Source organism: Leptinotarsa decemlineata, unplaced genomic scaffold, assembly GCF_025532065.1.
Source record: "Leptinotarsa decemlineata unplaced genomic scaffold, Ldec_3_MD MMD2_tig00003798_RagTag_RagTag, whole genome shotgun sequence".
Taxonomy (NCBI): domain Eukaryota; kingdom Metazoa; phylum Arthropoda; class Insecta; order Coleoptera; family Chrysomelidae; genus Leptinotarsa; species Leptinotarsa decemlineata.
The window spans coordinates 1,865,748-1,891,039 of record NW_027412596.1 but is presented as its reverse complement, the minus strand read 5'-3'; the positions used below and the strand labels follow the sequence as shown (position 1 = coordinate 1,891,039).

General features: G+C 33.5%; 1 protein-coding gene across 2 annotated transcripts in view; it reads left to right on the top strand.

Moving 5' to 3' along the window:
• The first annotated feature begins 241 nt into the window (after window positions 1-241).
• The window catches only part of LOC111514492 (MTOR-associated protein MEAK7), a 36,351-nt gene continuing 11,300 nt past the window's right edge, over window positions 242-25,292 (top strand). The window contains exons 1-4 of one of the 2 annotated variants that reach the window (XM_074178447.1): window positions 245-626; window positions 680-904; window positions 8,188-8,476; window positions 18,802-19,023. In XM_074178447.1, the coding sequence (XP_074034548.1) occupies window positions 495-626; window positions 680-904; window positions 8,188-8,476; window positions 18,802-19,023 (868 nt within the window). In that variant the 5' untranslated portion in view covers window positions 245-494. Of the gene's footprint in view, window positions 627-679; window positions 905-8,187; window positions 8,477-18,801; window positions 19,024-25,292 lie in introns of both variants that reach the window. The other variant, XM_074178448.1, reaches the window with a different exon arrangement.

Genomic DNA, 25,292 nt, shown 5'->3' with positions numbered 1-25,292 from the left:
AAAATGTTTATGTACAGAGTCTTGAACTAATTATCAATTGTAAATCATTTTATTCAGGTTGACAAAAATTGCGTCTTTATACTATTTTTTTTTCTGAACTCCATGTTTGTTGGTATATTCACCTTATATTCTGATATCGCGAAAATGTGCCTAGATCAATAATAGGTGCGTTCGGATTTTATAAGTACGACTGCTCGATACCGGATAATTGTCAAAGTCCAGGTGAACAGATGAGATCGCTTATATATTTAAAAACTGAACATACTCATAATCAGCTGACATAACTACTTATCTTTCAGTGCTCATGCTCGGTGATGCTTAAGTGTAGTCAATCTTGAGGACATCAGGTCTTTTTGTACTTTATTCAAAAAATCATTTTTGTATTTGAGAAATTTTATCATTTACGTGTAATTTACAATAAGTGATGAAGGGCCACATATATCTTCATAAATGGTAAATTATAGATGTATATAGAAAACAATTAGAGAAAAATCATGGGAGTGAACAGCAGTAAAAAACTGGCAGCAAAGTGCTCTTTTCTGTCCAAAGATGAACAACTCATTGTTAGTAATTCATTCAAGCTGGCCAGCAAAAACTCAGAAAGAATCAAAGAAGAGGAACTTGCAGTAAGAATATCAATGTGCATATGTTCTTTCAGTTCATAGGTTTTATTTTCAAGAAAATATGGGGTTCCCAAATGGATGCAAGACTACTTCAATACCTTAATAATTACTTGTTTGGAATAGGAGATCAAAGACAAAATACAGTGGATTTGGAGAGATTTGCCGAACTGTTTGTTTTTTGTACCAGGGGCACAGTGGATGAGAAAATGAAAGTATTGTTAATGTCTCTCGGAAAGCCAGAGAGTGAGGGTAGTGACATTCCCTATACTTTGGTTAAAGAGGTTAGTTCTGTAATCATTCTTGAAATATTTTATTTAAGACTTCATTTCAAATCCTACATGTAATAGTATCAAACAGTGAGTATCAATTTTTCCAGCTCGCTCGTTTTTAATTGGACTTGAGTCTTATGTATTTCTGTTTACTGATCATGAGTCTGAAGACAAAACTTGATGCCAGGTCTACTTTCAACGATGGGGTCACTTAAAAGTTGAAATTATTGAAAAATGTACTATTTCAGGAAAAAATATCACTTCAGTAAAATTTTTTTATTGTTGCAATATCGTTGAAAGTCAAAGTCAAGAAATGAAAATTATGTTGCTACATTTTAAGATTTCTACTTATTTTTACCCTAGAAAAAGTATATGTTTGTTTATTCCAGCAAATAAATACAACATTTCATTCACCCTTGTCTCAAATGAAATAGGAATCACTGGAAATATTTTAAAATGGTTTCAGAGCTATTTGTCAAACCATACTGAAAGTGTCAAAATCGGTAGTTTAATTTCAAAAACATTTATGACTACACCTAAAATCCCTCAAGAACCTCATTTTGGTCCCTTTCTTTTTAATATATTCATCAGTGACATTGAATCCAACTTTGGCAATAATTGGCAATAATAGGAAGGAAAAAGGAGAAAACAATCTGACCTTTCAATAACTACAGGTAGCTCTCAGAATGAATTGAACATATTGCGCATATACTACCAAAGTATTGGAGGTATTTACTTCTTGAAAAAATCAAACATCTGCCACTCAGACTTTTCAGAAATACAGTGAAAAAACTTCTCACTAAAATGAGCCTGTATACTCTGAGTGAGTTCAATGTTACTCTTAAGGATTCGCTTGGAGATACCTAGTGCATCTTTTCCCCTTTTTATTCCTGTTTCTTTATACGTTAAGAATTTTTAAAATGCATTTTATACTCTACATTAAATTTTATTGTTACATTTACAGCTTTTTTATGTAACTGTGCAATGTAATAGGTGACTTGTCCAAAATATTTGTATTTTTTATGGGCGCAATAAAGTTCTATTCTATTCTATTAGAACTAAAATCTGGCTCTATGAAAATATCCATGTTGAGAAAATTGGTTCATTTCAATACAATATATATATAGGAAAGATCGGTCGATAATAACGCTTCAAAAATTTCGCGGCGGAGGCGTTCTTGTAGTGGTGAAGAAGCATTTTTCCAAAAACTTCATAGATATCAACAAAGATAATGTGGAACAATTTTCTGTCAACGTATATGCTTACGGCAATTAACTAATTATCAGAGGGGTTTATCTTTCATCCAGCTCTCGTCAGGAATTATATCTGGATCATTGTGCAACTGCAGATGTGTATTCAAGAGATTTTCCGCTAATGCTCATTAGATTTCCTGCTGATGCTTATTTATTAGAATCGAAGTACAAAAAAACTATCAATATGAATATCTGTAACGTCAACTTGGAAACCGCATTGAATGAATTATATCAATTTTATCCGAACATAGATCAGGGACCTGACGGAATAGCCTCTTTATTATTGAAGAAATGTAGATTTACCTTGACAAAACCTTTGTTCCTACTATTTACTGCATCACTGAACTCAGGGCAATTTCCACGTTCTTGAAAATCTAGTTTTATCACCCCAATATTCAAGTCGGGATAAAGCAAATACACAAAATTATAGACCGATCACAATTCTAAGTGCAATTCCAAAATTTTTAGAGAATTTGACCTGTGATCAAATAAAAAATCCGTTGAACCAACTTATTATACAAGAGCAGCACAGTTTTTTCTGGGTAAATCAAGAACTACAAATTTGCTAACGTTAACTCAATTTGTGCTGAATACCTTGGAACAAAAGTACCAAGTGGATGTAATTTATACAGACTTTTCCAAGGCATACGACACAGTTAATCATAAAGTATTGCTCAGGAAACTTGAAGATAGAAATTGGTATGTGAAAGTCAAGAGTTTCAGATCTGAGGAGATGTACATTACGTCAGGAGTGCTACAAGGAAGCCACCTAGGCCCCTTCTTGATTAATATCTTAATCTTGCAGATGATCTTGAAATCTTTAGCTGTGTTATCATTAAACAACACTGTGAGAATGTTCAAAAGAACCTCACCTCAATTGTCGAATGGTGCTTCAAATACTATATGGAGCTGAATGTAAATAAATTCAATTCTATGTCTTTTTATCATCACTTGAACATATTCAATTTGGTCAACATTGATGATCAAACTTCTCACAAGGGCAAACATTGTTCGGGACCTTGGTGTTCTTTTTGACACCAAGATTGATTTCATCCTCATTAATAGTAATAATGATAATAATAATCTTTATTTCAAAAATATGCCGACTATTACAGCTTGTACACAGACAACATAGAATGAAATAATGCCAAAAAAAAAATATATACATTTCTATAATTCGGTTTAGTCTAAATAGGCACTAACACTATATGGTTCTAAATCTATTAAATATTTTTTTATTTCTTTCTTAGATTTCTTTATGCTCCTCAAATCTTTGATTTGATTAGGCAATTTATTGTACAGCTTCATTGACATGTAATGAGGAGTTTTTTCTGTTATGGTTAACCTATGTATAGGGAGCAGGAAGTCATTTCTTCTTGTTCCATAGGAATGTTGATTAATATTGTTAAAGAACAGATGCCTATTATGAGCAGGTTATCAATAGGACGACAAATAAAATGCTTTGTGTGCAGGACCATAAGAGAATTCACTAATGTCAATTCCATAAGAGCCCTTTATTATTCCTTGGTGGTTAGATAGATATTGGAGTATTGCTCATGTATGTGGTTGCCTATGAGATCCATATAAACAAAATAGAAATGTTTTGGTTGGTTTCCAGGTTTTGCCGGGGTCTTCTTTAGTTACAATCTCCAAACGTTTCAACTGCAACTACGGCAGTCATCTTCAGTGCCGTGGTCGAAGTACTATTTTTGACGTATCAACTGAACCTGAAGCTATCATTTCTGTCATGTCATTTATAGTACTGATTTTTCTGTAATGGCGGGTTTGCGCATATTTCCCGCGTGATTTGGGTGTTATGGCTTCGTTTTGGCGCCTTCGTTGCTAGCCTCTCGGTATTTTCGAAAAGGATCTTGTGTTCCCTGTTGGACAGTGTACGGTCAGCGATTGCAGACTTCTCAGTCTGTTCCGGTTGGTAACTCCGCTTGTGCTCGACTAGGCGGATATCAATGCTTAAATAATATAAGCAAACTGAAACCATTGTAGCATGGGATAGCTATAAAGAACTGAGGAACTATACGACATCTGCTATTCGTCGAGAGAAAAAAGCGTATCTTCAATTTGTTCTTTTGAAGAAAAATGCCAAGGCAACGCGGAGCACATTACTTAATTTAGACATCTTGCGTCAGAAGTCAAACCCTGAACTACCACCTAACCTGAAAAATCTAGATAAAAACAATCAGTTCTTTTGCAATATTACCCTCCCTGACAAAACACAATTTCAATCATCGCTTCTTGAAAAGTACCAAACTAAGAACACTGCAGATTCTTTCAGGTTCTCTTCCGTTGACGAACATACTGTACAGAAGTTTTTAAATAAAATCAGAAGCAACGCTGTAGGTTCGGACAGTATCTCACTTCGAATGAAGAAGAACTGATAAATAGAGATCTCAATTCACTGTATAACATCTCGTGCGCACATAACTTGAAATTGAATGCTAAAAAATCATCATATATGTTATTTGGGTCCAAATCTAAAATGAGCCTGATTTCCAACCTCATCAAGATCCACATAAATGATGTTGCCTTGCCTTTCACTTCTGAATGCAAAAACTTGGGTTTGTGGATTGACTCCGATTTGAGATTTTCTAAACATATCAGTCATCTTTGTGAAACGTCTTATAACATTCTCAGACAAATTTTTCCCAATAGAGATATTCTTTCTACACAACTCAAAGTTAAGCTTTGCGAAACTTTAATTTTTTCTAAATTATCATATTGCGATTGCATATATGGACCTGCACTTACTCAATACGACTCTCTTCGCCTCCAAAAAATTCAAAACTCTTGTTTGAGATTTTCCTTCAGTATACGTAAATTTGATCACATCATTAGTAGGTTGGATGACTCCGGATGGTTAAGGCTTGAAACACTACGCACTCTACATATCCTCACAAATACACATAAATTACTATTAACAAATAAACCTGATTATTTATATAATAGACTTGTTAGTTTTTCCCAGACTAACAACTATTATACTTGAAATGGCTCTGTCTTGGTCATTCCCAAACACAACACGGCACTTTTTACTCGTAGTTTTTCCTATATTTCCGCTAAACTGTATAATAAGTTGCCCAGTGACTTCAGACTTTACACGATAATGACATTTAAAAAACGCTTGAAACTTCTTAAATCCTGGTAATTGGTGCTCTGTATGTCGATTTTTGCATAACCCTCATTATTCATTTTTATCAAGCTTTTATTATTGTGTTTATTATTGTATTGGTTAATTTATCTTCTATAATAATATACTTGTTATTATTATAGTTTTTTATTGTATACTTTTGTAAATTTGATTTGAAAAACAGCTTATGCTGATAATCCGCCTGTTTATCTAATTTATTTTTGATGAATAAAGTCGATTTATTATTATTATTATTATAAATCATATTTGACATGGATACTCATCAAAGATAAAAAATAGTTAATTCCACTACTAAATGAAAAAAATTCCTGTTGAGGCTAAATTGACAAGATGCAACAAAAAAGGAGGAAAATTCAATTCACAAAACCAATATTCTGACTTAATATTAAAAACAATGGACGAAAAAAATGAGGACATAATACCAACAACTAGCAAAAAGGGGATTAATACTGCCCACAAAAATAACAATTTGCTTACCAAAACAAACGGAAAGTTCTAATACACAAGGTGATGCCTTATCTGTCGAATTTTGTAACTTGCCATTTAGAAGATTCAAAAACTTATTGAAGAAAATATTAACCAAACATCCATTATATGAAATTGATCACTTTTTTGATGTTATTCAAGAAGAAAGAGACACTTTTGTGGTCACCTCCTGAACTTGTACTCAACTTTAATAGATGTCAGTTATGTGATTTATAATTTGTGAAATACTCATGGCTTTACATTTGTGTCAATTTTTATAAGATTGGAATTTTATGTTATTAACTTGTATTTTTTTGTAGATCTAATGTATCTACAAGCATTTTTTAGAAACTGTATTGATGAATCTTATCTTCTCAAACTTATTTTGGAAATTATATTGACGTGTCTAAAAACTGTGTGTTTCTAAAGACTAATACTATTTGTTTTTCACCGTAGTGTGCGCTGGTCAGGCCCTATCCCCCGAAGCCCCGATACAATCGGGAGGGCGCGCCAGCATTATCAACCAATGACCACTCTCCACACCGTGGGGTAAGTGATCATTGGGTCCGAGAATCATGTGCCCTGAACAAGCGCAGTGAGCCAAGAATAACAGCCTTCTGCATTTGTGCGGCTAAGATTTTTGCCTTAGTGCGGCAAGCCGGTATGATTTCAAGATTCTAGAGTAGAGAGGACATCATTCCACCAAGGACTCCAATAATCAGAACAACCATCTTGACAGAGTGATCTGGATAGAGTCTGCGGAGTTCGAAGAGAAAATCTCGATATTTTATCCGTTTTTCCTCCTCTTTTCTGACGATATTCGTCTCGCCAGGAGCTGAAAACTCCACGACAAATATCGTTTTGCTCTGTTGGTCGAGAAGGACTACATCAGGCTTATTAGCTTGTATGAGCCTGAGGGTGGGGAACGAATAGTTCCAACAAATTCGGCGCTTCTCGTTCCCCACAACGGATTAAATATCCCCCGGAGCGTAGGGCAACACCGGTGTCTCGTCAATACCATAAAAGTGCCGTAGATGGTAATATAATAATAATAATAATAATAATAATAATAAATCTTTATTTCCCGTCGACAGTTACATGTATGGGAATTGTCCAGACTAAATCTAAGGGTTCTGTTAAAAAATATAAATATATATAAAATACAGATACAAGATAAGACAGGCACATGCAATGATTTTAATTTTGTGTTAAAAATTCAGAAAGTGAATAAAAACATTTGTCTAATAAAAATTGTTTCAAGTCTTTTTTGAAATGTATCACATTTTTATGTTGTTTTATGGTATCTGGGAGTGTGTTAAAGATTCGTGGCCCCATGTAATTGGGAGCAAAATATGCAATATTCACTTTCGCAAATGGAATGGACATTAATTGTTTACTACGAGTGTCATAACCATGAACATCTTCATTCAATTCGAAATATGGTCTACTTTTAAAAACATAAACAGCCATTTCAAAAATGTAAATGCATGGGAGAGGTAATATTCCGCACATTTTGAAAATAGTTTTACACGAGTCCCTAAATGAAATATGTGCCAAAGTACGCAATATGCGTTTTTGGCTAATGAAAACATCCGATGCCGAGGTGGAATTTCCCCAGAGACATATATTATACCTCAGCCTTGAATCAATTTGGGCGTAGTAAAATGCCAGTAACTGTGCCTTATTGAGAAAATCTCAAAGATTCAAAAGAAGGAAATTCAAGGAATTCAATTTGTTTACTAGTTTTTCACAGTGGATTTTAAAACTCAGAAATTCATCCAAATACACCCCAAGAAATCTGACAGATTCTTGAGTGTTTGTCAAAATTGTTTGATTTACTATAAATAGCACTTTACTATAGCACTCTTAGGGCTATTTTTTTTTTCACCTTAGTGTGCGCTGGTCAGGCCATATCCCCTGAAGCCCCGATACATTCGGGAGGGCGCGCCAGCATTATCAACCAATGACCAAGATTCAAGAGTAGAGAGGGCATCATTCCACCAAGGACTCCAATAATCAGAATAACCATGACAGAGTGATCTGGATAGAGTCTGCGGAGTTCGAAGAGAAAATCTCAATATTTTATCCGGTTTTCCTCCTCTTTTCTGACAATATTTGTTTCGCCAGGAGCTGAGTTTTTTGTTAAATAAATGGTCAGTGAATAAATGTCCTTGTCAAACGATCGTAAAAAGAAGGTGTCATTTTTATTACCAACAAGTAAGTTCCTGAAATAGTTGATTTCTCAACTTTCAGGAACCCATATCTACGAAAGGAAACTAGCCAGCACGTTTTGACTTTAAGTTTGTGATCAGAAGACAGAAATACATAAGTTTACTTAATAATTCTTTAAAAGCTAGCACATGCCAGAAAAACGAATTATTCCATAACCTTTAGTGAACTTTGTCTTGCAGTATGTAGAAAGTATAGTTGCCTCCTATATGAAAATACAAAAATTGTGTAATACAAAACAATACAAGAGCTGGTTCTCTCGGGGGTGTTTTACCTTACCTCAAAATATACAACGCTTAGCTGAAAACCTTATCCACGAACTGGCAACTGGGGAGACTATAACAAGAAGATGCCTTGAAGTGTGGCTCCAGGGTTCAACTCTACTTGGGCAGTTGCTACTATTTGTTTCAATGTACCTTTTTAGTATTAGTCACAAGGAGAAGTCAGGGGTGACCAGCAGTGAGAAATCAGGTAATACATTGAAATTTGTCTTTAAAATTACTTGATAATTATATTTATAAACATGCCCGAAGAAGGCATTGTATGGCGAAACACGTGTTGCGTTTTTGTAAAACCGTTTAGCGAAAATCTCACAAAGTGTTTTTTGAATACGTTAATTTATAAACAATTTTGATAAGGCTCATACCACTCGATTTTCCCTGAAAATTTCGATCAACTCGACTCGCGCTTCTCGATCAACTCGACTAGCGCTTCGCAATCAACTCGACTTGCGCTTCGCGTCACGTCGCTTCGAGACTCTTCCAGAGGTTACCCTATCAGCTTATACTCATTGGGAAAACGTAACAATACATATGACAAATGTCAAAAATTCAAATCCACCAATTGAGTTTGCAATAAATTCGACAGCAAGTTGTAGCCAATAAAAATCTGTTTGAAATCTGTTTTTCTGTTAACCGGCTGTGTTCCCTACGAACATCAACTCTCAAAAGTCGAAACTTGTGCGAGCTATGAACTAACGAGGTCTCACCTTTTAACGTGTGATTCCTAGCACAGGTTGGACGATAAGAAGTGAAAATCGATCGTCCGGCCTCGCGGCTTGAACCACCGGTTCACACAGCGGTCGATTGAGTGAGTGGAGCAAAGCACCCACGTCAACCCGAAAGGCTACCGTCTCATAACGTAAAATGGCCCCTCTTTTTCAACTGCAATATGTTCTGTTAGGAGCATCTGCATATAGAATGAGATAATTGAAAATTATCATGGATATGACATTTTATTTTCATTGAATAGGTGCAAAGAGATTGTGGTTGCTTGTTTTTCCTAATAACTATTACCTTATGTATTTTAATTTTTTTTTTAACATATCCAACTGTCAACTGCAACAGAAATTGCAAAGATTTCTGTGAGTGACGCCGTGGTATATATTTTCCTTCAAACAAAACTTAATTTTATAAGTAGAATTTGGAACCTCAGGCGTAATATGAATCTAAAAAAAACAATTTTTTGTCACCAGAACAAAAATACTGTATCTCGATGTGCGTATCGCTAACCGAGCTAGACTAATTCTCATGGTTATTTTTTTTTATGAATCTACACGACTCATTACCTTACATGCTGTTGACACAGGAATTCTCACTCCCATTCAGTCAAATTTGATGTATGGCATAATGCTATGGGGAGCTATGGGGATATGTTATATCTACAGAACCAGAAATACATTTCCGAGATATAATGATGTACACCCATATCAAACTACAGCTAGCAGCAATATCTATCCCACACTTGACAATCTTGATCTGGTGTCAAAGGGACCAATTTCCATGGATATAAAGGCTTGCAATAAATTGCCAGGAAATATTAGAAATGAGACCACACTATCCAGATTCCGAAGCGTCATGAAAAAATATTTACAAATTAATTTGTTTTACGACCTCGCTGAGTATTTTGATATGAAACAATAGTGAATTAGTGTATGTTTTTATATATTTGTGATTGTGCATATTGATTGTAAAACTATAGGTTTCTTTTTTAGGATAAGAACTCCTTTATTGTTCATTGTCATTGACATGTTCTTTACCCAATAGGGTCTTTGAATGAAATATATGGTTGATTGATTGATTCATTAAGTGATAATTTTAACTGTAAATTTTATTGCGAATTTAAATGTGAATTTCAAATTGTGAATTTTAAACTATGAATTTTATTTATATTTGTGAGTTTTAAATTGGGAATGGTAAAACATAAGAATATTACCTGGTTTTACAAATTTTTTACTGAATCTGTGTAAGTAATATAAGCATACGTACCAGTAAGTACTTACTGAACTTGTTGAAAATGACCTGCTACAAACGTAAATATCGTAATCAAATAAAGATCACAAATACTGGGTGTAGTATATGAACACTCTGTACACCTCTTTTTATATATTTTTATTGCTATGGTGAAATAATAAACACTTATTGTAAAAATGTAGGGATCCAGAAAACAAAATATTTCTGATCAATTATGATAGAAGCAGTGTAGATAAGGGAGACCTGGAAGCCAAACTAGTTATTGGAAGAGATTTTCAAAATGTGAAATGAATTATTCTGTAACACCGATCACCGTGCCTTAACCCAACTCTTATCCACTGGAGATCTGAGAGATAGATTAGCAAGATGGCAAATATTTTTGAGAAGTTTCGATATGGAGGTCAATCATAAAAATGGAAAAGAACTGAAAGATTCCATATCAAGATTACGTATTGAAACTCCCAACAATATTCAATACTTTTCTTGGTGTAATTTGGTTACTCACAATTTGGAAAAAGTTCAAGATGGCAGATATCAAATTAAAAGCAAGCAAATGATAAACGAAATTCTAATATTGTATCACAACTATGCTCCTTCAGGAGGTCATGATGGATATTATAAAACCTATTACAAAATTAAAGCTAGATTTATATGGAAAAACGTGACTACACAAAAACTTGTAAAACATGCCAAATAGCAAAATTAAAATACTTACCTTTTTTCATATCACTGATTGGATTTGCTGAAATCCAATAGTATACCTGTAAAACAATATTTAGCTATATGATGGAATCGGCCGATACCTGATGAAAATCCATAACTAACATATTCTGAAAACACTTTATTGTGAGATTTTCACTAAACAATTTCACAAAAACGCAACACGTGTCTCGCCATACAATGGCTTCTTCGGGCGTGTCTTCACTCTTGTGAAGACAAGTATGGCGAAACACGTGTTGCGTTTTTGTAAAATTGTTTAGTGAAAATCTCACAATAAAGTGTTTTTAGGAAGACATAAGGGGATGGTTTAATGAAGGTGAAATTTTTGTTGTGGATCGGAGTTATCGAGATGCCATATCCTTACTGAATAATCTTGGCATACAATATGAAATGCCAGCGATTGTTCCACGAGGGCAGCAACGGCTTTCCACTGAGGAAGCAAATAAATCTTAATTAGTGACGACAACTACATGGATACATGAAGCAATAATAATAATAATAATATTCCTTCATTTTATCATTTGAATGCACAAAGGTTACATAAATGATGAATAACGTCAATATTTCAGTTAGGTACATCATTACATTGAGCAAAGACATGTCAACAATACAAATTTACATATATGTACATATATATATATATATATATATAAAAAATCAATTATATAGTTTAAAAATAAAACGATTATCATAAAAAGAAATCGTCTATGGAACAACAACACTTACTAAGTAGGATCTTTTTCAGTCTTGATTTAAAAATGTGAACATTGGGGGATGATTTTATATGATCATCAAGAATATTATAGAGCTTTCAACCAATACAATAAAAATTTCTTTGATACTGAGATGTGCGATGATTGTTATCTATTGCAAACTTATTTTTATTCTTATATAGATATAAGTGCAAGCTTCCAGTATATATATATATATATATATATATAATAACTGTAAACTGTTAATACACCAAAAGTTATAAAGTATTGACGACAAGTGGTTCTCATATCAATACTTTCCATAATTCGAATTGCGTATTTTTGAAGAATGAAGATCCGATTCATACCGGCACTATTTCCCCAATTCAGTATACCATACTTCATGTGGGAGTGAAAATGTGCAAAGTACAGCGTAAGCTGTACATTGCACATTACAATGCACTGTACATTTTTGCTGCAGTGGTCTTTCATATACTTTATGCTGTAGCAACTACTTCTCAGTTTATTAGACAATACTTCTATGACTTGCCCATTGCATATGTTTGTCGAAAATTACTCCCAAAAGTTTCACCTCATCACTATAAGTTATTTGTTTTTCTGTATTTTTGAATAACACAGGTGATCTTTCTTTGGAGCGCCCAAAAAATACTGTGACTGTTTTGTTATGATTCAGTAACAGACAATTCTTTTCAGACCAACGAATGATATCTTCATAAATCTTCTCAGTTTTACTCAGTAGCATGTCTGTTTTTTTTAAAAATTAGTAAATTGGTATCGTCTGCATAACACACTATTTTTCTATCGTGGTTTCTTTCCATCAGACGGATTATATCATTTACAAATATATTGAACAATAAAGGTCCCAATACAGATCCTTGAGGTACACCTCGATTTATTTCACGGTAACTACTCAGAACTCCATTCAGTCTAACAACCTGACGTCTGCCATTTAAATATGATTCAAATCATTTTAGCGGTATCCCCCTAACTCCATACGATTCTAACATACTACATAAAAGCCTATGATTGACTAAGTCGAAAGCTCTTGAAAAGTCAATGAAAAGACCCAGAGCATATTTTCCCTTATCAAGATTGCCTACAAGACATTTTTGAAAGTCACACAGAGCAGATTCTGTGCTCATATTTTTACAGAATCCATGTTGATTTCTGGATAACAGTCTCTGACTCCACAAGAATGATGAGAGCTGATTAGTGATGTCCATTTCAATGAGTTTAGAGAATGGACATTTGAAAAGTATGTTTAATTTTTTTGCTAAAACGATCGAAATGCCACACGTCTACAATCTTAGCGATTCATATCAAATCGCTGGTGCACTCATTAACAGCTTTCACACCCCAGTTTCAATAACAGGTGCCAATGCTCAGCTGGAACGAAAATTGCTACAAAAAACACATGATGAACCAAACGAGCCCATATTAGGATATTATTGTACTTGTAAAACTGGTTCCAGGACTTTAGGAATATGTGCGCACGTTCCGAGTGTTTTGTGGTATCTTGGTCATGCTCGACATGAACCCAACAATCGAAACCCCTCAAGTTTCCTACTTAACTCAATAATGGACGCGGCAAATAGACCACAACAAATGGTCTAATTCTTTATTGCGATAGAAATCACTTGCATTCTTATTCTTCATTGCAATTGAATTAACTGCAGATTCAATCATTGTAATAGGAGATTTTTCCAGTTATGTAAGAATATCGCATGCTCTATTCAGATATATCATAGTATAAAGATAAAAGGATGGTAACACAGTGGCTGTGATAAACTCGTTTGATGCCATTTCGCACGCCATCTAGTACTTTGACGCTCGTTCTTGATGTTTTTGCCATGAAAATAGCTCGTACTGTGGCGCCATCTGAAACAAATGCTATTATTTTAAGGAACTAATGAATTTAGAAATATAAAGTTAACAAGATTGGAATCAAACATAGCATTCCGAGTTGTATCATCTGCATAGGCAGTAATTGCAAAATATGGTATTTTTCTATTGTTGATATATAATAGAAATAAGAGTGGCCCAAGTACAGATCTCTGGGGTACTCCCTATTGGGCCGACCTCATTTCTAATGTTGAAAACAAATAAGCATATTGCATTGTGTTGCTGATAAAAAATGAAACCCATGAATGTGAATTCCCCTTATTCCATAACGATCCAAAATGTTTAATAGCGTGGCATGGTTAACACAGTCAAAAGCTCTGGTCAAGTCACATAAAAACTACAGCGGGACACGTGCCTGAGTCATAATACAAAGATAGTAGGGCACTTTGAGTTGATTTACTACACCGGAAACCATGCTGTATTGGAGTCAGAAGTTGTATTTATTACATGAACAAATAATAAAAAATCTATATTCATCTGCAAGAAATAATAATATTCCCGTTTCATTAATGATGGATTGTTCAGTTATGTTTAATAATTTTACATTTTTTGATGACTATCTAGTTTTCATAAAACTTGAAAATTGTTGCAATATTTGAACGTTTGAGTTCGTTTGAGAACCAAAATACAAAAAACAGAAATCCACACCAGCCTGTTACTTTTTTAGAAGGAAATCAGTCACAAAAAATTCCCATGTAAAAGAATTTCTAATGCATCAAAATGTTCAGTCTTTGGGAAATTGCATCAACATGATGCATAAGGTCATTGAAGATCTGAATTGTCCTGTAGTGTGCATTACAGAACACTGGCAATCACAACATAATATCAAGAATTACAATTTCAAAGATTACATTCAAGTCTCTAGCTATTGTAGAAGAGAAGGCCAACACGGAGGCTCAGCTGTATATGTATCCAAGGAGATCGCTAGCAGTCCAATCGACGAAGTGAACGCCTTAGCTGAAAACTATGTTTTTGAGTGCTCCAGTGCAGCCTGTAAAATTGATGAAATTAAGTTCAATGTAGTTTGCATCTACAGGTCCCCATCAAGTGAAGTTAAATTGTTTATAACTAAATTTCAGACCATGTTAGATATTTTATATAGAAAAAACTGTATTTATTTTATAGCAGGTGATTTTAACATAGACACCCTTTCTCTTACAAGCAATACCTGTAAAGATTTCATAAATCTGTTAGCTACTTATAATTCCATTTTAACCATCAACAAACCGACAAGGGTTACCTCCCATTCCAGTTCCTGCCTAGATAACATAATTACGAATCTCGAAGGTGATAAAAAAGGGATAGTTATTGAAACAGGTATATCTGATCACTCAGCGCAAGTGTTGTTATGTGACTTAAACAAAACCCAATCAGCAACAAAAGTTCAGAGACGATATTATAATTCCCAATCAATAAGTGAATTTTGTACAAACCTAATTTCCGAAAACTGGACAAACGTATACAGTGCGAAAGATACAAAAGAAGCTTTCTCAAATTTCAGTAAAACTTTCAATTTTTACTTTGATCAACACTTTCCAAAAACGCATAAACACCAGAAACGTATTGAAAGTAAAGTTTTCAATTCACCTGAGATTACACAAATGAAAAACCAACTTGTCTTTTATCAATCCATTTCTAAAATTGATCCTGATTATAAAAATGCATATAAGGAGATAAAGAGAAAGTACATCAATCACTTGGAATCTGCAAAATATGACTATTATAAAAATAAAATTTTTGAGTCGGATAATAAATCCAAAACGATGTGGCAAATTATTAGAGAAGTGACAGGTGCATCCCAAACCGTACAATTTGAATACGATAATCCATGCGAGGTAGCCAATAGCTTCAACAAATACTTCATCGAATCTGCTCCTAAACTCTTGTCTACACAGAAGGATATTGGTAAGGTGAGTGGCTTTGAAAGATCTACAGCTTTTTACAGCAACACTCTGTTCTTGAACCCTGTCACAGAAAATGAGATACTCTCAATAATAAACAAAATGAAGAACAAGAGAAGCACAGGTATTGATGAAGTACCCATACACTTACTGAAAAGCTGTGCTCATGAGATTGTATGTATTCTGACCTTCCTGATCAATAAATCTTTTGAGGAAGGAGTTTTTCCGGATGAACTGAAGATAGCGATAGTGAAACCACTTCACAAAAAAGGGGATAAGTCGGACATTTCCAACTTCAGGCCAATCAGTCTTTTAACATGTATATCAAAAATTTTTGAAATAGCAATGGTAAATCGATTAGTCAAATTTTTTACAAACTGTTTTCTAATAATCAGCATGACTATCTGAAAAATAAGTCAATTGAAACTGCTTTGATGTATCTCAGCAATGAAGTCCTAGAAGCAATGGACAAAGGAGATCTATCATGTGGAGTTTTCATGGATTTATCTAAAGCCTTCGATTGCATAGATCATGACATTTTATTATGGAAACTCTATAAATATGGAATTCGTGGAAAATCGTACGACTGGTTCAATTCATACTTGAAAAATAGAAAGCAAATAGTAGAACTGAATCAAAAAGACAAAACGGCAAGATCTGATGCTTTAGATGTGTCTATGGGTGTCCCACAGGGTAGTATTCTCGGTCCAATATTATTTATTATATTTATCAACGATATTAATGAGGTTATAGCAGATATAAACACTGCTCACATGATCAATTATGCTGATGATACCAATCTTCTATTAACAGGTGCGAACTTACCTGATATTATAAAAAAAGGTAGCAAAATAATAGAACAATTCAAAGATTATTTTTTAGAGAATAAGTTAGTTCTGAACGATGGAAAAACAAATTGTATCATGTTCAAAGTCAATAACAGTATAGAAACACCACAAAACATAATTATGCACAATCAAAAAATCATTTGTAATACTTCAGTGAAGTTTCTAGGCATATACATTGATGACACTTTAAGTTGGAGTAGTCATATAGATAACCTTTGCAATAAACTATCCTCGGTAACATACGCCATGAGAGTTCTAAAAAAAAATGTTGATCTTGAAGCACTAGTTGCAGTATATTATGCGAATTTTTACTCCGCTATGAGACAAGGGATAATCATCTGGGGCTCATGTCATGGGTTTAATAGAGTTTTCCTATGTCAAAAAAAAATTATCAGAATAATCTTTAATATAAATACAAGAGATTCCTGCAGAGGAGCCTTTAAAATCAACAAACTACTTACTGTGTCAGCAATCTATATATATGAATCGATAAAATTTATTATCAATCATCCAGGCCATTTTGACATACATCGCAAAACGCATATTTACGAGACAAGACAAAAAAAAGACTTCTCATATCCCATCCATGCAAAATCCCTATATGAACGTAGCACTATCTACGCTGGAATGAAATTTTATAATAATCTTCCGAAAAACATAAAAGATATTGTCGTTGCTAACAGATTTCTGAAGTCTGTAAGAAAATTCTTATGTAATCTGGAGCCCTACAATACTGATGAATATTTTCTGGCCTGTGGAAATTTATGAAACAAAATTTTATTCAAAATTGCGCTATGTATTTATAGAAATTATCTCTACTTTCAGTAATCATGCGCAATATGACGCACATTTTAATATGTTTGTAATCGTGTTTGAAACTTGAAGCAATTCATTTTGAATGCTTCATTTTTAGATTTATATGTACACATATTTGATATCTTTACAATTTTCCTTTTGACGTATTTCTCAGACAAAAATTTTCTGCCACTCCTGTGAATGATTATAAAATACTCTGTTGAAATAAATGTATCTATCTATCTATCTATCTAAATTAAAGATATATTTCTTCAGTTCGGACTTCCATTGTCTAATATAATATAAATTGATTTGAAATCCCTGAAAAAAATTGAAAAGATTAACCGAAAATAACAATTTTATTAAACAAAAAACTGAAATTACAAAGAAATAACATACACGCAACAACCAAAAAAATTAAAAATTGAAATATTATTAAAAGCTGAAAATTAAAAAATACTATTAACAAAAATTGAAAAATAAAATTTAAAAGATTCCAAACCAAGTTACGTCACGACGTTTCGATTGTTAGTATTCACAATCATCTTCGGGTGCTAACTGGACTTATGGATCTCAGAGGAATAAGTAATTTGGTTTGGAATCTTTTAATATTTATTTTTCAATTTTTCTTAATAATATTTTTTAATTTTCAGCTTTTATTAACATTTCAATTTTTTTTGGTTGTTGTTTGTATGTTATTTATTTGTAATTTCAGTTTTTTTTTAATAAAATTTTTATTTTAGATTAATCTTTTTAATTTTTTTCAGGGATTTGAAATCAATTTATATTATATTAGACAATGGAAGTCCGAACTGATGAAATACACCACAAAACATTGTCAACCACCTTCAAACTAATTAAAGATATATTCCCTATAATTACAACAAATCGCATTTGTTGTATACCATTTGTGAAGATATTTTTATATATTCTTGATAAATTTTTTTTTCAAAGATTTTTTAAAATTTTTGCCTATGTTTTTGTCGAAAACTTTCAGTGCTAACATGATGGTGTTGGAGTTTTCAAACTACTTCCATATTTCAAGTCGTGATTTTTATAAAATATCAAAAGCTTCCCTTCATTGTCAATGTCTTCGGAGAAATATTTTTGCAACTATAGTCGGTCGGTAGCCGGCCGGTTCGACGTGGGTGCTTTGTTCACTCAATCAATCGGCCGATGTGGGAGTCGATGGTTCAAGCCGCAGGCTGAACGCTGGATTTTTTTACTTGCTATCATCCAACCCGTGTTAGGAATCACACGTTAAAAGGTAAGCTGGTTAACGGAAAAAAGTATATTAAACATATATATATATATATATATATATATATATATATATATATATATATATATATATATATATATATATATATATATATATATATATATATAAACCGAAAAACCTGTTAACAGCTTACACTAGGCTGTGACAGGCTGATTATTTTTCCAAAGATGAATCAAATAGGTCCGTATTGGATGAAAAAAAAGAATACCTACACAAGTACATCGTTTTTTAATCAGTCAACACACAATCCCTAAACCCTGAGATCTGCTGCATGTATAAATTGAAATCCCAATAATGAAGCTTTAATCTAGAATTCATGTTTCAAGTTAGGTCATACAATTTTCAACTCATTGGGCCTCTGTCATGTATCTTATTTATTTTAGGATCAGTGCCTGTCGATGAACAGGTTCACGTCAATGAAAAAGAGAAAGATCGTAGCTTAGTTCCATTTTGTCGAGGATTGGATCTGATTCCTTCTTACCCAAGTCTTCTTGATTTGAATCAGATTGTGTTCATAAATGCGCATCTTCCTCAGCAGTATCAGTTGGAATGGAGATTCCTTTTCAGTTCTGAAATTCATGGAGAGTCTTTTTCAACACTCATAGGTAAGTAAATGCTAAAAATATTTTTCTCATATGATGTATTGTTAAATTGTGGTTGTGGGGTCGTGAAAGAGTCCTTGGACTTTTTAATCAAATTTTGTCATTTCTGTGAATATATTCAACCATAAGCATGGGTGCCAGAAAGAATGGATACATTTTGTCCATGTTATTATAAAACAATCAAAATTTTGGAAAAATTTCAATAAAAATCTGTGTTAATATTTTGTAATCCCGAAACAAACGTGAACATTTCAATATCAATATCAATCTTATTTTTAGTACTGATCTATACCTTATATATACAAGTTCTTGCTGTAATTCTTTTTTCGCTTCCTGAGAACCGTCTGATATCCGTTTCCTTTAGGTCTCAGGAAAACACTGCATCATCAAGGACTTGTTGAGCTTTTCCCTCATCTTTTTCATGAGACCCTTTCAAACGATCTTGTTTCCTGTACTACTCTGTACAAGTCTCTTGCTGGCTGTATGTCATATTCTTCTGGACACAATTCGAGTTGTCCATATATTGTTTGCCTCTTGTACACAAAATACATTTGTGACAAGTCACAGTTAAAAAATGGTGAAATAGTAGTGAAAAGGTTTTTTGTGAAAATAGAGTAGAGTAGATTACTTTACTTGACCATTTTACGTACAGTTGTACATTTAAGGCAAGTCACAAATACAGAAATCCTTGATCAGAGATAAAATTCATCTACTATGAAAAATAAATAAAGAATATAAGTTTAAATCTGTCTGTCTGTTTAAAATCTGTTTTTCCGTTAATCAGCTGTCGCCCCCATACGAACGACAACTCTCAGAATTTGAGAAACTTGTGCGAGCTAAGGACTAACGAGGTTTTACCTTTTAATGTGTGATTTCTAAATTTAAAATCTTTTAAATATGTTGCTAAAATTAAAATGTAGGTTAGTTGGTTTGAAGGTGATTGACAATGTTTCATGATGAATTTCACTAGTTCGGACTTCCATTGTCTACTATATAAAATGATATGAAATCCGTGAAACAACTAAAAAAGAAGAATAAAAAATGAGATAGCTGAAAATAATAATTATATTAACCAAAATAAACCTGAAATGAAATAATAGTGAAATAAAATACAAGTAAAAATAGAACAATTGAAAAAATAAAAATAAAGAAATGGAAAAAGAAAGAAAATAAAAATAAAAAGTGAAGAGATTCCAAGTCACGTTAGTTGACGACGTTTCGATTGTTAGTATCTACAATCGTCTTCGGGTGATGACTGGACTGATTCCTCCGAGAGATGACTATTTATAAGTCGTTCGAGTACTTTCACTTATCCCCGCTTTCCATTTTCCGCTTCACTGGTTCCGTGGGAGATGACCGTTTTGGCGGGAGTTGGCCACGGAACCAGTGAAGCGGAAAATGGAAAGCGGGGATAAGTGAAAGTACTCGAACGACCTATAAATAGTCATCTCTCGGAGGAATCAGTCCAGTCATCACCCGAAGACGATTGTAGATACTAACAATCGAAACGTCGTGAACTAACGTGACTTGGAATCTCTTCACTTTTTATTTTCTTTCTTTTTCCATTTCTTTATTTTTATTTATTCAATTGTTCTATTTTCACTTGTATTTTATTTCACTATTATTTCATTTCAGGTTTATTTTGGTTAATATAATTATTATTTTCAGTTATCTCATTTTTAATTCTTCTTTTTTAGTTGTTTCAGGGATTTCATATCATTTTATATAGTAGACAATGGAAGTCCGAACTAGTGAAATTCGTAGGTTAGTTGATTTAATGAGGCTTTTCGTAACTTAAAGATCCCGCCATTTCAATATATTCCTCTATATTATAGAAACATTGTTGGAGGAGAAAGCTTTTGATAATAAATTTAAATTTAGTGAGGTTGAGTGACACAGATGAATAAAGATGATTATAAAGATTTAAGTTCAGTGAATTTCTTTGACTGATAGTCAGATTATGTCTAGACAGGTTCAATAAACTTGCGGATCTCGTTTCATATGCATGATTTTCATCATGTCTTTCATATTTGTCAACATTTTTCATGGATCTCCAGTAACACTTTGTAGACATAGAGTGTTGGAAGTGGAATAATGTCGAGTTGAATAAAAAGAGGACGACAATGATCTTTATAACCTGCTTTAGCAGGTAAATATATCAATAACATAAATAGAATAATACATTAATATGTTATTCCAGACATAATGGACATCACAAACACGAACTTGAGTATAAGTCAACAATCATATAATCAATTATTTGAATAATTGAAAAATTATTAAAAAGTTATGATTTCCTGAGCATAGTTAAAACTTGCTTTACACATTTCACATTTCAAGAAAAATAAAGTGATCTCAGGGTGCTTATATTTGTGCAATGTCTGAGTTATCACATACTGAAAAGAGAATGCCACAGTTTCAAATTTAGTTGCCTGATGTGCTTATTGTCCAGATTAGCTTATCATCCGAAAAAAATTTTGAAGCTTCACATTTTCATTCTCTGCCATGGGTTTCCTGGTAGAGATTATCAAGGTTTGTGATTTATTGTTATTTGATTTCAGTTTGTTAGCTATGAACGACTGATTTCTTCCGATATGGTTTCTAGGGAATCATATTCCTCATTGGAATAAATTAGCATAGTGTCATCTGCATATAGAACACTTTCGTTTGGGAACAAGAAGGAAGGAAGATATTAAAATATGTAGATTACAAACAACAGTGGGCCCAGGACCGAATCGTATAGGACACCAACGTCTCTAAAGCTGGACAATCTGTTTTTGAATATTACAGCTTGGAAACGATTTGTCGAATACTATTTAATAAGTGTGAGAGTGATACCTCTGATTCCATAGTAGCTGAGTTTTTCAAGAAGGATTTCATGGGAGACACAATCGAAAGCTTCAGACAAATCGCAGAGAGTAATGCCCATATGATTACCTCTTTCAAGACTCATTATTGCACTTGCCGTTGAGTGATTTGTACGAAAACCAAATTGTTCAGTACTAAAAAACTTGTTGTCTTCGAAATACTTGGATAACATTTGTTTTAAGATAATTTCAATCAATCTCGAAAAGATACAGATGACAGAAAGGGTCTATAATTATCAGTTTCGTCTCTATTCCCTTTTTTGAAAAGTGGAATAATTTTGGAGTATTTGAAAATATCTGTAAATTTACCAGTTTCAAAGATTTGATTAATTAGGTTTGTTAGAGGCTCAGCAATTGTATCGATAGTTCCTTTTAATATTCTGCTACTAAGTTCATGGATATCTAGGCAACTGAAGTTTTTCAGAGATAATATAGCTTCTCTGACATCAGAAATTGTTACAGGCAGCATGAAAAAAGAGGAAGACGGAGGGGAAAAATGTCTGTAACTCGAAAATGTTGTGGGTATATGTGGTAAAGATTTAATTATATCTTCGGTCCCGTTGGAAAAAATTGAACGTAATCAACGTCGCGTTTACACTTAGAATTGTTCCTTATTTTCAGCATCTGAGATATACTTATCATAATCTGTTTTTTTACTTAAAATTAACTATTTTTCATAGTGTTTTTTGTAACGCTTAAATATGTTGTCCCGTGGGGTTTTGGTAGAATCACATACAGTTTTTAAACTCACCAGTGTGTTCCTTTGTGATCTCAGATCGTTGTTGAACCAAGGCACAAACTGTCTCGTTTTATTAAATTTGTTCTTTTTTAGTGGAAATATTTTCTCTATTAGCCCATAAAAACATTAGATCAAAAAGGAAGCTATAAGGTCAACATCAGAATTAAAATTTAAATCATTCCAATTTATTTGAGATAATTCTTCATTGAATAATTTCAGTCCAGAGTTTGTAATATTCCTACTGTAAGTGTGATTTACTGAATTATTGGGAATTACATCAAATTATTATAAATTGACCAACAGGATCTGAGAGGCAGGGGTCCAGGATCCCAGATTTGTAAAGGCTTGAGCAAAAATTAGTAAGAATATTGTCCAAACAACTCGATTTTCGAATAGAAATTCTGATATAATCATCAATTGTATATACTAATCCATAAGAATTTACAAGACATAATAATTAATTTGTAGGTAAAGAGTTAATTTTAATTTTGAAGTCGTTATTAAATATTATATAAAAAAATATGACTTTGCTGTCACGATGAACAAAATGTCAACAACTGAGCCACTGGGTCTATGCAGGGTTATGATGAATAATTTTGAATCTACTAATTCAAACCACAAAATTCAGCATGTAGCTTCTCGCAAAATGCAGAAACATCTAAATATGTTGCTTTCGTTGTTCGTTTTAGATAAATTGCGATCCCTCCATGCGCCCATTGTTTTCTGCAGGAATAATGATAGTTTTTAGATTATTTTTCGATTGCCAGTGTATTGACACACAGGATATCGAAATCGTAATCAACTAGAAATGAGTAAATTTTCAGTAATTTATTTGATGGGCATTGTGTATTTATGTGAGATATACTCAAATAATCATTATCTGTCCTCAAGTCTCTTGATTTTTTATGTAGGTACTTGCTACCATGAAAGATTTAAATTTATTTTCGTTTTTGACAAATTTCACCAGGAAGGGATCTTTATTGTCATCTGTTTTTATCTTCAGAAATGATTTGATATCTTCTTCGGTAACTTCTTCGTCTACTCTATGAATATACATCCAAATTCTGGGTTTAGCCCCTTTGAATTTACTATCATCTTCTGACTGACCAATCTTGCGCTTGAGAGATGTTATCCATTGGACCGTTTGCCAGTTTGAATTGTCATTTCCAGTAAGACTTGATTCAGGATGGTAGAAAACTGCACCTGCACCGTTTCGAAAATCGCCTCCTAAATTAATGATATCGTTACATTTCTACATTGTTTGAACTGTCAGAATTTCACTTGCGATTTGTTTCGAGTCTTTGTCCTATATCATTTGTTTATTTGTAATAGATTTGGTATTATTTTCGTAGTTTTGTAACTTTTTTTCTAGAAAACTTATTTTCTCATTCAATAATGTTATTAAGAGTTTCCTTTTCCTCGATAATAGTGCACTTGTCGGATATAATTTGCTTCAGCAGAGAAAAATCTTCAGTTATGAACAAATCATCTGTCATCTTCGAATCGGGAAAATATTTCTCTTTGATGATCTCCTCACAGCAAGTTTTGGATTTTATTGCACAAGCTTTGTGGTCTCTGTTGTACAACCCTATTTTGTTCAGGAATCCACTTAATGAACAATGTCCTGTGAGTACCCCTGTAATTATTCTGAGACGATTGCTGCTTTGTTGAAGCTGTTCTCCGGTTCTTTTTTCGGACGGTCCCTTTATAAAGGTTTTCCCAGGTGTGTTTTCCCAGGTGTGTTTTCCCAGAACACTTTGTTTCTTTTAGGCCCGTTTTCCAATCTGGTTACATACCTAAGATTTTGGTATGATCGGTTATTGACCCGTGGTGTTTATGCCAGGATAACTGTTCATTCTCCAATATTCGAATTCTAAGACTTCAACGGCGTAGTTTGTTGCGACATATGGTCTGAGAACATGTTGGATGTTAGTTCCTTCACATATTCCCAAATTTCTGTTTTGACCCATCCCATATAGGTCGGTGGGTTTTCCAGTCTGAATAGGCCCATTTTTTTTTGTTTTTAAGGACAAAACACAAGTACTACAGGACAGAAAAATCCTTAAGGCGCTCTCAGAGCGGTGCCTGTGCGACTCTGACTTCCCCAGCATCATTGCTACCTCCACCTATTTTTAACTCTGTTCAGATGTTGGTTCAAGGTCAGCTTGGGATCTACTATAATTACCAACTATTTTACCGCCTCCTACAGCTGTATCTGTTCACCTTAAAGGTTTAGAGGCCTTCTGTCTTGGTTCTCTTGGTGAATGCGGCTTATATTCGGCCCTTCTTCCTTGGTCCAATTTGTTATAATATTCAGGGCCTACTGCATGCGCCTCCCCAAGTACTTCCTTGTTCTTGTAAGCACATACTGATTTTTCCGATATGTCAACAGAAACGACATAATGCCGTTTTTGTTGAAATGCGTGACCTGTACTCATATTGGTCTCGGTCTAGTGGTCTCTTAGCCAATGCTATGTTCCTAATATGTCTGTTAAGTAATTTTTCTGATGTTTTTAAATCAAATGATCTTAAGGCCTTCGCCGAATCCTTTTCAATTTTCCCAGGGGTATGTCGGTGGCCCTAATCAGTCTCCAAGTTCTGGTCCTTTTTGCAGCTTCACTAGATACATGCCATCTTTTCCCAGCGACATATATGTTTGAAACAAG